A 14,982-nucleotide genomic window follows, 5' to 3' on the forward strand; every position below is an offset into this window, starting at 1 on the left:
GCCCGCCCCGTCCGAGCACCGGGGCGATGCACGGGAAGCATCAAGGCGGTGGCACCGGGTCCGTGCGGTGCCCGGAGCCGCTGCCACGCACGGAAGGGCCTCACCCGGTGCAGCGCCCGGGTCCGTGCGGTGCCCGGAGCCGGCGCGACGCACGCCCAGCACCGGGCCGGTGTAACGCACGGGAAGGCCAGAGCCAGCGTAAGTCACCGGGCCCGTGCGATGCACGGAAAACCCGAAGCCGGTACCAAAGCACCGGGCCGGTGCATCCCTGATGCACGCGGGGTACCGGCCCCGAGCAACGCACGGTAAGGCCAGTCCCGCTGCCATGCACGGGAAACCGGTGCGATGCCCGGAGCCGGTGCGATGCTCGCCGAGCCCCTGCGATGAATAGGAGCCCCGAGCCGGTGCAACGCCCGGGAAACACCGAGACCGTGCGAAGCGCACAAAGCCGGGCCGGTGCTGCCCGCGCCTGACACCGGGCCGGTGCTGCCCGGGGCGTGCGTGCAGCGGTCACCCATGGCAACGCCGCAGCCGCGCAAGAAGATGACAGCCCCCCCCGCTCCTCCTCCTCCTCCCGGCCCCACACCACGGTGGCAGCACCCCCGCCCCTCCCGGGCACCGTGCACCGCCCGATCGACGGAGACAGCGAAGCGCATCCCCCCGCTCGCCCCGTCACCACCGCATCCCGTCCCGCTCACCGGGTCGATCCGCGGCATGACGGCCCGGTAGCCGCCCATCTTGAAGCGCAGCAGGTTGTAGATGTCCTCGGGGTGGCCCAGCCATTTCCTCAGCAGCTCCATGGGGGCCGCGCTCAGCCCCCCGTCACGGGCTCCCGGTACCCCCCGCCACACTCCCCGCCCGGTGCTTAACCGGCGCCGGGCGGGGCCGCCCCTGCCCCGCCCCTCCACCAATCAGCTCGCTCTTCCCATCGCTCGGTGGGCCGGCGGGGGCGTCCATTGGCCGAGACGCTCTCGCACCAGGGTAGCGCCAACCAATAGGAACGCGGCGGGGCTGGTGTGACGGCCGCCGGCCGGCGCTGATTGGGTAGCGGCGCACCGTAGCCACAACGCGGGGCGCCGGCAGAGCGGGAAGGCGGCGGGCGGCAACGGGCGGCAACGGGCGGCCCCCGCACCTCGGCCCCGCCGCCGCGGAGCCCCGTCAGGGCCGTGGGGCCCTGGGGAAGCCACACCGCCCTCCCCGCGGCCGGCAGCCCCGCGCCGCAGCCCCCTTCCCGCCCCGCCTTCCTCAGCAGCCCCCGGCGTGCGGCCGGGCCCTCCCCGCCTCAGACGCGAGGCCGGTTTTTATTTAAGTCTCCTTCTGTGCTCTTCCCTAGTGGCGCTTCTCCTCTGGAGTCACCCTTCGCTCGGCGGGATCATCCCAGCCTGCCGTGGGTCAGGGTGTGAGGCCACACCTGGAGCAACTGTGTGCAGTTCTGGGCCCCCAGTTCAAGAAAGACAAGGAACTATTGGGGAGAGTCCAGCGGAGGGGTACGGAGATGGTCAGAGGGCTGAAGCATCTCTGCTACGAGGAGAGGCTGAGGGAGCTGGGGCTGTTCAGCTGGAGAAGAGAAGGCTGAGGGGGATCTTATCAACACTTACAAATACCTCAGGGGTGGGTGTCAAGGGGATGGGGCCAGACTCTTCTCAGTGGTGCCCAGTGACAGGACAAGGGGCAACGGGCACAAACTGAAACATGGGAAGTTCCATCTGAATATGAGGAGGAACTTCTTTACTTTGAGGGTGCCAGAGCCCTGGAACAGGCTGCCTAGGGAGGGTGGGGAGTCTCCTTCTCTGGAGATATTCAAAACCTGCCTGGACATGACCCTGTGCAAGGTGCTGTGGGTGACCCTGCTTGGGCAGGGGGTTGGACTAGATGATCTCCAGAGGTCCTTTCCAACCCCAACAATTCTGTGATTCTGTGACCTCCTCCTGCATTTGACTCAACTGCCTCTCCCCTACAGATACCCACCTGCAAGCTCATGGTTAAACACCTGTCAGTGTTTAAGGCCAGGCTGGATGAGGCTTTGAGCAACCTGGTCTAGTGGAAGGTGTCCCTGCCTGTGGTGGGGGGGTGGAACTAGATGATCTTTAAGGTCCCTTCCAGCCCAAAGCATTCTATGATTCATTCTATGATCCCTCAAGTTGGTGTTTTCCAGTTTTTCTGTGGTGGTTTTTTTTTTTGTTTGTTTTAAAAGGGCACTGAAAATACCATCCCTCATTTCCAGGCCTTCACTAACACTCTGCAGTACATGATCAGAAGCAACATTAACCATCTTTGGCGCCATAACCCCATTAATTGGATTATTTAGCAATCCCATAACCTGCAAGCACTCAAGGGCGTTGCAGTTCACAGGGGAGAGGCTGTGCAAGTCTTGTTTGGGAAGCAGCCTTCCACTGAGGTCTTTAACTCCAGCATTCCCAGTTGATTTGCAATCCACCTGTAAATCCAGTTCCCATGAAAAGAGTTTTCCTGCTGAGCCACCCTTACACAGCTGAGAAAAGCTGCTGGTACCATCCTCTAAAGGACAGCACCAAACATTGGAGTTTCCCTGTGTACCTCAGTTTTTAACCAAGAAACTACCAGAAAAGACACACTGAATAACGCTGAACATCACCAATTCTAACTCCAGTTTTTATTTTACACTCAAGTCAACAATCTATTGTTAAAATAGATACAGAGAGAGAAGACAGCAATAGCTTCTGCCTACTGCATAGAGACACACAGCTCAACAAAGGATGGACCACGTCATCTCTTATTTCCAAACCTTTCTGCTTTCAAGTTACCCTGCAGATCATGAGTTTTATGCAATCCCTGTCACAAACATTGTTAGACACCCCCCAGATCTGTCAGGCTTGTGATCCCAGTTGTAACTAGTGACGCCTGAGCCTCACAGACCCTCCCACAGGGGCCACCCCTATAATTTGTTAAAGCTGAATAGCTTTCCATTCACCACAGACTGAACAGGGGGACCAAGACACCTCAGAACTGGTCAAACTATTTACACTGTTGTGTCACTGTGACACAAAAACATAGACATTTACAACCACTTTCCTTTTTGCATCCAGAGGCACACAGTACTGCAGTGATTCCTGTAACCTCCTCTGAGCACTTAACTCTGCCAACTCGCTGTCCCTGAGGAGCAAACTCAACAGCCTCAAAGAAAACACAAAGACCTTCTGAGGACAATGAAGAGCATGGTTCAGAGACCACCTAGACACCCTCCAGGAAAGGAGGGACACAGAAAGCCAGGTCACTCAGTGACTGAGGAAGGATCCCCACTGCCTGACAGCACCGCAGGCTGGCACTGGGGACACCACCATGTAAGTCTCTTGAAGCCATCTGAGGGTCCAAGAGTTCCCTTCATCACCACATGCCCGAGGGGACACTGCTCCTTCCGGTAGATCTGAGGGTGCAGCCCTTTGCCACGCAGCTTGCTGTGAAGCCAGTCAGAGCTGAACTGAACGGCACAGTCAAGCAGACGCTCCAGATCCGGGAGGGCCAAGAGAGAGCCTTGTGTTAACAGATGGATCTTGGCCAGGTACAAGATCTCGTTCTTAATGATGTTCCCTGGAAAGGGTCAGAAATAAGGAGACAATAAGGATATTTCTTATCCAGATGACGCAGACCTATGGCTCCAATCACTGCGACTTCTGCCTCTGATCACAGCTAGCAACACCATTCCCCATATCAGAGGTGGCATACAAGGAGTAGACTTACAGCTGCAATTGGACTGGAAGATAGTCTCTTCCCGCTACCCCTGAAGCAGACCTTCCTTTCTTCCATAAGTACAAGCTAATGCATAGTCACACGCACAAAGACAGTTCACTGTGCTCATGCAGTGCACTCCAGCATCTGAAGCCATCCTGAGGGACCTTGACAGGCTTGAGAGCTGGGCCCATAAGAACCGCATGAAGTTCAACAAGGCCAAGTGCAACGACCTGCATGTGCATCAGGGCAATCCCAGGCACAAATGCAGGCTGAGTGGAGAATGGATTGAGAGCAGCCCTGAGGAGAAGGACTTGGTGATGGTTGACAAGAAGCTCACCATGAGCCAGCAATGTGCGCTGGCAGCCCAGAAAGCCAACCGTATCCTGGGCTGCATCCCCAGCAGCGTGGCCAGCAGGGCAAGGGAGGGGATTCTGCCCCTCTGCTCCGCTCTCATGAGACCCCCCCTGCAGTGCTGCATCCAGCTCTGGGGCCCCCAACAGAAGAAGGACACGGAGCTGTTGGAGCGAGTCCAGAGGAGGCCACAAAGATACTCAGAGGGCTGGAGCACCTCTGCTCTGGAGACAGGCTGAGAGAGTTGGGGCTGTTCAGCCTGGAGAAGAGAAGGCTCCAGGGAGACCTTCCAGCACCTTCCAGTGCCTGAAGGGGCTACAGGAAAGCTGGAGAGGGGCTTTTTACAAGGGCATGGAGTGACAGGACGAGGGGGAACGGTTTTAAAATAAAAGAGGGAAGATTTAGGTGAGATATTAGGAAGAAATTCTTTGCTGTGAGGGTGGTGAGACACTGGCCCAGGTTGCCCAGAGAAGCTGTGGCTGCCCCCTCGCTGGCAGTGTTCAAGGCCAGGTTGGATGGGGCTTGGAGCAACCTGGTCTAGTGGAAGGTGTCCCTGCCCATGGCAGGGGGTTGGAGCTAGGTGATCTTTAAGGTCCCTTCCAACCCAAACCATTCTGTGATTCTATAATTCTAAAAGCCTTTAGCTACAGACTGCAAGCCTTGTTCTCAGTGAGATGACCACATACCCCCAGCTGGATCAAACAGAAGCCATAAAGCTAGGGAGTAAAAGGCTCAGACACGCAGGTCTCTGGACCTGTAGACGTCCCACCCACCTTCCTCCATTTCTTGCTCTGCCACTACACCCTGGAACTCACCCAGCCCTGAAAAGTATCTTTGGTCTAAGAGGGTGTAGCAGATGGGATCAGGTGCACGGAGGGCATCCAGCGCCCGGCCACGGTGGAACTCCACAGACAGGATGTCAGAAGCAGGATCAGCCCTTGGAGAGGAGCACCAGTGCATTCGGCAGTTGTAGAAAACAAGGAAGCCTCCACTCTCAAAGTGCAGAACCAGCCTGGGAGAAGCAGAGAAGTTGAAGTCTCTCATCAGAAACATCCCTGAACCATTCATTATATTCTTCTCTGGCTGAAGAAACTCACACGGAAGGAACAGAAAGAGCAGCGTAGCAATGGAGTGAAAAGCTACTGGAAGGTGAGAAAAGAGCCTGTATGTGAGATAAGCTTAGGGAGAAGCACACAGTGAGGCATCAGCCCTCACACGTGCAGATTCCTTCTCATGACAGCCAGGGCGACATCTTGAAGTCCCAGCCCCTCAGGTCCCCTCAGGCAGGAGGGCTGCCACAGTTCAAGTGGGAATCAAAGGCTGTACCCTAGTCCAGCTATTCCCTCCCTACAGCTTTATCACTACACCTGCTTGTGTGCACAGGGTCACAAGCTGGCACTCCAACACACCAGGCCACCATGTTAATGCAAGGCAGCCTCTTTAACAATTTCAGCCAAGAAACTTGGTTGTGAACCCACACAACTTAGAGAATCAGAATCGTTTTAGTTGGAAAAGACCTTTAAGATCATCAAGTCCAACCATTAACCCAGCACTGCCAAGTCCACCAGTAAACCACGTCCCCAAGCACCACAGCTACTTGTGGACAATTGTTCTTTCTGCTGCGCTGTGGTCCCTAGCCAAGAGGTGCTGGAGCGAGTCCAGAGGAGGGCGACCAAGCTGGTGAAGGGTCTGGAGGGTATGACCTACGAGGAACGGCTGAGGGAGCTGGGGGTGTTTAGCCTGGAGAAGAGGAGGCTCAGAGGTGACCTTAGTGCAGTCTACAACTACCTGAAGGGAGGTTGTAGCGCAGTGGGAGTCGGCCTCTTCTCCCAGGCAACTAGCGATAGGACAAGAGGACACAGCCTCAAGCTTCGCCAGGGGAGGTTCAGGTTGGACATTAGGAAGCATTTCATCTCAGCAAGGGTCATTAGCCATTGGAAGGGGCTGCCCAGGGAGGTGGTGGAGTCACTGTCTCTGGATGCGTTTAAGAAAAGACTGGACGTGGCACTTAGTGCCCTGGTCTAGTTGACATGGTGGTGTCAGGGCAATGGTTGGACTCGATGATCCCAGAGGGCTCTTCCAACCTGATTGATTCTATGACAGCAGCAGGCAGGGAGATGTATCAGCATCTTAGCTCTCCCCAGTAGGCAAGCCAAACGACCAGGGGCTCCAGCAGCAGGGTCTGCAAATCAGTGAAACTGATGCTGAAAGTCGCACACAAAACTGACTATGTCTGAAACTATTTGTGTAGAAATAAAGCAATCCTTCAAGAGATTTCATGATGGGGGAGTGGGGAGGGTGTCCCTAACAAGTACACAACATACACAGGGGCCAGACCCACCTTGTGCATTATTAACCACTCAGGCTAAACAGCTCACAAGAGCACAGTCCACGCTGTCTTCCAGTATTTACCCCTTGTTCAGTTCACTTCCAGTGGGACTCAGGACACAGACTGTAGCCCGTGTTTTCAAAGCACTGCTGCCTTCAACAGCATCACAGAATGGTTAAGGGTTGGAAGTGACCTCTGGAGATCATCTAGTCCAGCCCCCTGCCAAAGCAGGTTCACCTAGAGCACTCCAATCAGTGATTCCAGCTGTCCTAGATGTGTGCTATTTATCCAAGGCTTTTTTAAAACATGTAATTGGGAGAAACTGGTATTTTCAGGGCATTATTCAGTCTGGCATCCTAAAAGTTCTCTCTCTGAATAAAAACCTTAACTGAGCTGGTACTGTGATCCCCAGGCTGACAGGCAACATGCATCCCACAAGTGAGAAGACTGAGCGGGGATCTTATCAACACTTACAAATACCTCAGGGGTGGGTGTCAAGAGGAGGGGGCCAGACTCTTCTCAGTGGTGCCCAGTCACAGGACAAGGGGCAACGGGCACAAACTGAAACATGGGAAGTTCCACCTGAATATGAGGAGGAACTTCTTTACTTTGAGGGTGGCAGAACACTGAACAGGCTGCCCAGGGAGGGTGGGGAGTCTCCTTCTCTGGAGATAATCAAAACCCGCCTGGACGCGACGCTATGCAACTTGCTCTGGGTGAACCTGCTTTGGCAGGGGGTTGGACTAGATGATCTCCAGAGGTCCCTTCCAACCCCAACCATTCTGTGAAGTGCACGGTGGATTCCCTGGTTGGACACACCCCACACCCACTCCTGCCACCTCTCATGCCTACTTAAGAATTATCAGAGAAAAGACAGGGCTAACAGCATTCCCACACAAATACAGTTTGAGACAGAAGAGTTGCCTCTTCAGAATGAGAGGCAGGGAGCAAGCTGGGTTTGTGAGGACTCCACCACATACCTGGGTATAGGGTCCTTCCAGTCCCCCCTCTTATTGGCTTTGTTTGCTCTTGAGAACTCATTTGCCCGAACGCTGCCAAACAAGCCAAAGTGGAAGCGTAGCCAGTTGCCCGGACCCTCTGCTGCATCTGGGGCTTCAGATCTTGAGTGCTGAAGTTCCTGCAGCTCCTCATCCAGGGGATATGTCTGTGGAGCACAAATCTGTTCTTGCCCTACCTGGGCAGGAGAACTTGCCCCACTAGCAGCCTCTCTTTGCAGCACTGTCTCTTCTGCAGTTGGTCCCAAGGAACCTTCAGCTGCCACAAATGCCAGGTACAAGTTCTTCCCATGAACCTGAAAAAAAAGGTGGGAGGTAGTGAGGATACACATAACCTCTGGCTGTTTCCATACAAGTGACTATCTTCTACAACCTCTTTTAGATAGAAGGCACATCACCCCACCCTGAACGTGGGATTCATTAGCATCTGAACCATCAGAGCTGCAGTCATCCTCTCAGCATCCCATCTTCATCTACACAAGGTATTCAGATACCACTCCAGGGTGAAGCCTTCCCAGAGGCTCCCGTCAGGCCAAAGAGACATACCAGGGCACTCAGGGTTTCAAAGTCTGTCATCACTGCTTCTCATTTGCCTCCCCACTTTGTGCTGGCCTCAAGTGTCTCAGGCTAGGGTGACCTGACTCAAGGGTGGCTCTGAAGCCACAAATGACTGTTGAGCAGCTCACACCTGTGTCCCCAGCTGAGACTATCAGGTAATTAGGGGTGAGGGTGCACTAACATTTGGTCAGTCAAGTCCAAATCATCATCTGAAGGAGGTCAGACAAGTGAAGCCACCAGCAGGACTGACCCAGTGCGACTATCTCACAAGAACCCACAGCATAGACATTTCAACCTAGCCAGGTGAAAACCTGCCCTCTACTATAAGGGAAGAAACTGTGCAAGCTCACAGCTGAGAGAAACAAGGTTGCTGCTCTTAACATCCACATACCAAAGAAATCAACTCTCACCTCGTACAAACAGCCCTCGCCAACACCAACTCCTCATCCCTTGAGAGGCACAGAACCAGTGCATTAACATGACTGACCCAAACTGCAAATGATTCTGGGTATCTCCATGTCTAGCCACAACCCTACAACAGCTTCTCCTCACAGTAACCTTGATCCCAAACTTTGCAACACAGAGCAGTACTCCAAAATGGGCATTCACATCTCTTTGGCCACATGCACCTATTTTGTGGCTATAAACAAAGCCAACGGTCCACCTCAAACACAAGCTTGGTTAGGTACCTTCTGTCACCCAGATGCAGGACAACGGTGGTTTGCCTCAGACTTGCCATGAACCATAAGTTCATCTTTAGTACAGCTCACCTGGGAGTCCTGGAGCCTCAGGGCATTCAGGTCACTCACACTGATCTTCCGGCTGCTTCCCCCCACCTTGGCCACCACTTGTCCCACAAAAGGGGAGGTCAGCAGCTGGAACTTTCTCACTGACGGGCCCTCTGGCATCTACAGCAGCTGGTGAGGGAATAGCAGGTCCCTCTCAGACTTGGTGCTCTAGAGTTGAGGGAAAGTTGCAACTCAGAAATACAATAAAACCAGTCAGAGGCTGAGCTCACCACAATCCCATCACAGCCATTTTCTTCCTCAAGTCCCTGTGGCAAAGTCCATGGAGAGAAACAGGTTCCTCAGCCCAGCTTTATCTGCACACCCGTGCTGCCAGCTCACCTGCATCCAGGGATTGCAGCCCCAAACCCCACTGCAGAGGAAGCCCCACCATGGCTTCACACCCCTGCACAAGGTTCCTGGAGGGACTTCAAGGCACAGCCCTGACACTCCATGTGCAATTAGGGGGGATCAGAGCTCACCATCTTCTCTCACTCATCTAAGCATCAACTTGCAGGTCTCCAAAACATCTGAGCCCTGAGTTTCCACCCCCCTCCATGCCTCCCAGGGGCAGTGGAAGCAATCTATCCACACCAGAGCACTGGGGAAAGAGGAACCACACAAAACCTTCATGTGCACAGCACAGAGCCCCAAAGCAGGCACCCATAGCATGTCTCCTGAGCCCCACATTCCTGCACCCAGTCCTCAAGCCACTGCCCTTCTCAGGCCCACCCTGTGCATGCACCAAGGGAGCAGACCATGCAGCCTTTCCCCCACTCCTGCTCCCCTGGACTCCAGAGCCCTTCTTCTGCCCCTAGTCTTCCTTCCAACACCCCCTGCCACCTCCCACAGCATCTCCACCCTCTCCATAACAAACCCACCCTCAGTACCACCCTCTGCACCCAAAGCCTTTCCACCCACCTACTGTTATAGAGGAGGACCTTCCCCCCAGATAGCAGGGGAGCTCCACAAGCAGCTGATGTGGGAGGAGTGGGCAAGGTTTCAAGTGCTGGCCTCACTTACCCCACTAAGTTGCAACGGTGTCCAGGGACTGGTTGGACTGGGAGGAAGGTTGAGTGCTTGTGGGAGGGCTGTGCTCAACCACCTCCACCCCCTGCAGACACCCAACCCTTGCTGGCAATGTGATCTTGGCTTAAGGGCGGTGCCTCTGGGTTCAGCTGGGGGCATTTAGGCTGAACAACAGCCTGCTCTGCAGAACCGTGTTAGTGAGCAGAGCAAAAAGATAAGTCATAATGGTGCTGAGGTGCCCTGAGCAGCTTTTGTGCTGTCTGCTGCACTATGGGAATTACCTGCTGCATGGAAAACACACTGGGTGCTTTTCTCCCCTTGTATTAAAATCATAGAATCACAGACTGGTTTGGGTTGGAAGGGACCTTAAAGGTTACATAGTTCCAGCTCCCCATCCATGGGCAGGGACACCTTCCACTAGTTCAGGTTGTTCAAAGCCTCATCCAACCTGGCCTTGAATTGCTCCATTGTTGTATCTGTCACTTCTGGTTGTCATCCTGCGTTGGCCATCCCAGCTCCCCCCTACAACAAGGGGCACTGTGTGGCTCCTGGGCTTGGACACAACATTCAGTCTCCTGCAATGACTCATTTTTTGGGGGTCCCCAAGTCAGAGCAATTAATTTACTAATGATTTTGCCTCTCATTAGAATCTAATGTTTATTTGGAAAAACATTTCCACCGTGGGGGTGGTCAAACATTGGATCAGGAATCCAGAGAGATTGTAGGATTTCCATCCTTGAGGTTATTCAAAACTTGGCTGAACAGAGCTCTGAGAAACCTGATCTAGTTCCTTCTGACCTAAATTACTCTGTAATTCTATCGCTGTGAGCTCCCTAGGACAGGACCCATTGCACCATTGCTTCTCCAGGTGCACTTTATATGTGATCATTTACCCCCAGCCCTCTCCAAGAAGCCCACGAGGGTAGTCAGAGTCAAGCAGTAACCTTCTGGTTTTATTATCATTGTTTTATTTCCATTAGTTCTAAAGGTGTAGAAGTTACGTGGATTGGTAGCCATACTACTTCGTAATATATATTTTTTTACATCTTTAAATAATTACAGCTTGTTCAGTTGGTTGGTTTCCCTCTATCCCTTACAAATAAGTGTCTGTTTCCATGGGACCTTCCCAGATGACCTGGGAAGCTTCAAACTTTATAGATGGGGAGAAAAAAAAGCAAAACAAAACACCACCCCTGATATAGTCACAGTTTCAATGTTACATTAAGAGTTGTTGATCGGTTTTAAAGCTCCCTTACAACACTCCTGAGCTCCTCCTGATTGCACACTCTCCAGCCAGCCCATGAGATTGCAAGCATAATATGGATCTCTTCTGATCAATTTACAAAAGAATAACTGAAGTGATTCAAGATATTGCGCTTCCACAAAGAGGAAAGACATTTAGAAATGACCTTTCTATGCCTCTGGCTCCCCGTCCTGGTTCTCATCTGCCCATCTCATTCTGGTGACCGCTGAGCCGTTGCAAAGGTCTGGTTTGGCACAACCGAGCCTAGTGCTGCAAACCCTTCGACATCAAAATTTGCATGTGTGATTAATGATGACCTTCTAAGGGAACAAGTCCCACAAATGCATTTATATCCATATTTAAGTGTTTTGCAGGACTAGGCTTTTGCTCTTACTCCTCAGAGCAGAAGAGTTCTCAGTCCTGCATTTGTGTAGGACCTGGCCTGGTATGGTCCTCACTAGGTTCTCCAGCCACTCTGCAATGAAATAAATTATTGCAATAATAGTAATAATTATCTTGCTTTAATGAGTCTCTAATAATTGTGTCTAATTTCATTAGCAAAGCAGGCTCTAAATGCCATAAGGGGAAGGAAAGCAGAGCTCAGATGGAACCCAGAACTTCGTAAGCTGTCCCTCTTGCTAGAATGAGCTGAGTCTTCTGAAACTGGTAGCCCTTTTATCCTCTCATCCTGTGAGTATCCCTTCATCTGTCACTTCTGTTGTTTGTCATCCTGCGTTGGCCGTCCCAGCTCCTACCTACAAGAAGGGGCTCCATGTGACTCCTGGGCTTGGAGACAACATTCAGTCTCCTGCAATGACTCATTGCTTGGGAGTCCCCAGCCTGAGAGTTTAATTTACCCACGATTTTGCCTCTCATTAGAATCTAATGTTCATTTGGAAAAACATTTCCACCATGAGGGTGGTCAAACAGTGGAACAGGAACCCAGCGAGGTTGTAGGATTTCCATCCGTAGAGATACTCAAAATTTGACTGAACAGGGCCCTGAGAAACCTGATCTAGTTCCTTCTGACTTAAATTATTCTGTAATTCTATCGTTGCGGGTTGCCTAGGACAGAGCCTATCTATTGTGGTGTGTTTTTACTGCACCTAGCATGATGGTGCCCTGTCTGAGTTCAGCCTCTCACTATCTTGATATCAGTGTTGGTTGGAATATGGCAAATGCTCCTGGACCGACAATAGCTGTACCATAGTTTTGGGTGATTGAAAAGAACAACAGAACCAGCTGCATCTGGACGTCTACTGCTTGTGGTGCAAAATGAGGGACAAAAGAGCAAATTTCTACCACTAAAGAGAGCCAAGTTGTCCTCATGGCTCCCAGAGCCTCGCCTTCTTAAAGCAGACATCTTGTCCTGTTACCAAGGTCCTTGTAAATACTCCTCACTGTGTTTCAAGAATTATTTTTAAGTCTTTGAGGAAAGTGGAGAACCAGTTAACAAATCTCTACCATGGTCATTTAGATAACCTGAGGGAGCATAAGGCAGGCTGATGTTCTTCAGGGGTTTTCCCCTCTTGCATTGCAAGCAGACTCCTTTACGGTATCTCGGAGTGTGTTTTAAGGGCAGGATAAAAATTCAGCCAGGGAGTTTGGCTTTGAGGGTAGGAGGAGGAGCACAGTGAGAAGGCAAGGTGGACAGAGCCTCTGGGAGCATCTAGATGGAAAGAGAAATGGGGCATGTGGTTGGTCTGGACCTTAGCTCCTCTCCAGGAGACCACCTGCTTCCCTCCCTCTCAGGTTGCCCAGGGTATCCCAAAGGTGTGCATTAGCCGAGCAGCATCCTTGTGGTACATGCTTCTCTGTCACAGACGGGAATTCACAGCCAGATCCCAAGAGAGCTCAACTGCCATTTACAAAGGAATGTAGTTCAAGGAGGAGGCCGGCTAAAGACCTGCATGCTCAGAGAGAAACACCTTTATGTTTTCAGCCCAAATTCATATTTTTAGGTACTATTTCTGGCCTCTTCTCTGCAGCCTACCAGACCTGAGCAGAATCACATAATTTAATTTCTTTTTATTCATGTTTCATGAATGTCTTTTCATTGACTGTAATTAACACTAATGAGGCTAGACCTTGCATTAGCTCAGGAAAACAGAATGGAAACTTGTGCAAACATCATCCAGCCATTCCTATGGCATCACTGCCATGTTGTTTTTCTCTGGAGAGTGCAGAGGCTCTGTTACCTCTCCAAAACCCTGCAAATCTGAGTTACGCAGAGCACAGGGAATGTGGAAGGGTCCGGGTCTCTACTATGACTCCAGTCCCAGTCTTTATCATGACCAGTCCAGTTGAATCCTTCTCCTTAAAGAAGCTCTTCTACCATCAGGAGGAAAATGGAGAGTTCAAACAAATACAATACAATGCCATTCTTTCTTTTCAAACATGTATGTGGCTTTCCTCTTCACCAAGCCACGTATCTTGGTGTTTGGGAGGAAACACTCTTTGTGGGAATGTTAAACAGTGGGAGACAGAGGATGGCACATTTGGGAGGGATGCACAGTCCCTCTTCTAGATTTTCACTTGGTAGTTATGTACTCGAGTTCTGGATGCAGAGAGGAAGAGAGGAGCTGGGAAGGCCAAAAGAGTAACAGGATTTGGGAATGATCAGAAACAAGAGTGGAGAATCTTGTAGGATGAGGTGTCCCAGAAATTCTCTGCCTGGACAGGCAAAGCTGTGATGAAAACGTCATGGCAAGCATCTGGTGAAGCACTTAGACTGCACAGGGGAGTGGTGGCATCCGCGATGCTGGAGTTTGTTAAGCACATGCTAGAGAAAGAGCAGTCAGGGCTAGGTTAGGTAGAATTGATCCCTTTGGGAAAAGGGAATGAGTCAGTGAGCTCTCAGCATCTCTTCCAACTCCATTTGCCAGGATTCCCTGGTTGCTGAGAGCCTTATGGGCAAGAAAACACACAAGCCTTGTTTAATACTCATGCGTGAATGGAGTTATGCTTCTCTTGCAGGCAAGCAAGTCTATGCACATGCTGGGTATAGCAAACGGCCCCTGCCTACCTCCGTTAGAGGCTGAAGCCTTTGCTTGTTGCAAAAGGTGAAATCCTAAAGGGTTAGATGTGTGAAATGGTCATGAGCCAGCTGTTAGGGGGAAAGTGGGCACTCACAGTACAGCTAAAAAGAAATGACAATCAGATTTCATCCATGACATCAAAACCAACAGAAAAGTATGCAAAGTAATTAAATTAACTGTCTCAAAAGCAACGGCACAGCAGCATTTGAACAGCATCTTTCACTTGCTGTGCTCTTGAATAATCTCTAAGCCTGGCTTGTAGCTATCCATAAGGGAAGAGCCCAGCAATTTCCTCCAGGATTTGATGACCAGCATGGGTCTCCTCTACCTGCTTCCAGAAGGTTCCTCCTTCCAAAATCTCCCTTTGACTTTGGGCAGACCTTCTCCAGGCTCAGCCAACAACAGCCTTTTGGAAACACAGTCCCATGATTTTGTAATGATAAATAGGAAAGGAGTTACTGTTAAATACGGGCATTCATTAGCTTTTCAGACCATCTAGGAAAATGAAGACAATGCTCTAGATGTGTGAGCTGAGGATGTGGGGGGGTAAGGTCTCTTTTTTTTCTCAGCCCTAGATCATATCAAATCCACTAAAGCCACCACAGCATGTCTAGTGAAGTCTGTTCAACAAACTGTTCTGGAACTGGCTCCATTTGGTGGAAGATCACTGAATTTGGGTAATGAGAAGATGGTGGCATTTTCTTCTGGTCAGGAAAAAGAAGAGATGGTGACAGGAGAAGAAAAAGTGTCTCTGCTCCACCGTTGTCTGAGTCTTAAATGCCAGATATTTTAAAATAAACAAAAATCAAGAACTGTGTCCAACTTTGTGTTTCTGTCTATTTCACAGAAGGTGGTGACACTCAAATAGAGAGGCTCATTTAAACTGGGGAAAAAAGGCTTCAAATCCATTAGTTACTTTGAGATT

At 51.3% G+C, this 14,982-nt stretch overlaps 1 protein-coding gene across 1 annotated transcript; it reads right to left on the reverse strand.

Annotated features, from left to right (window-relative positions):
• Positions 1-3,250: 3,250 nt before the first annotated feature.
• On the reverse strand, positions 3,251-8,870 carry NEIL2 (nei like DNA glycosylase 2). The gene is made up of 4 exons (XM_068414262.1): positions 8,733-8,870; positions 7,369-7,700; positions 4,875-5,071; positions 3,251-3,567 (listed from the first exon to the last, which is right to left on the reverse strand). Exons 1-4 carry the CDS (start codon positions 8,868-8,870, stop codon positions 3,251-3,253), a joined length of 984 nt encoding a protein of 327 aa, XP_068270363.1.
• Positions 8,871-14,982: the final 6,112 nt, after the last annotated feature.

This window comes from Nyctibius grandis, chromosome 1 (assembly GCF_013368605.1).
Source record: "Nyctibius grandis isolate bNycGra1 chromosome 1, bNycGra1.pri, whole genome shotgun sequence".
Classification (NCBI taxonomy): domain Eukaryota; kingdom Metazoa; phylum Chordata; class Aves; order Nyctibiiformes; family Nyctibiidae; genus Nyctibius; species Nyctibius grandis.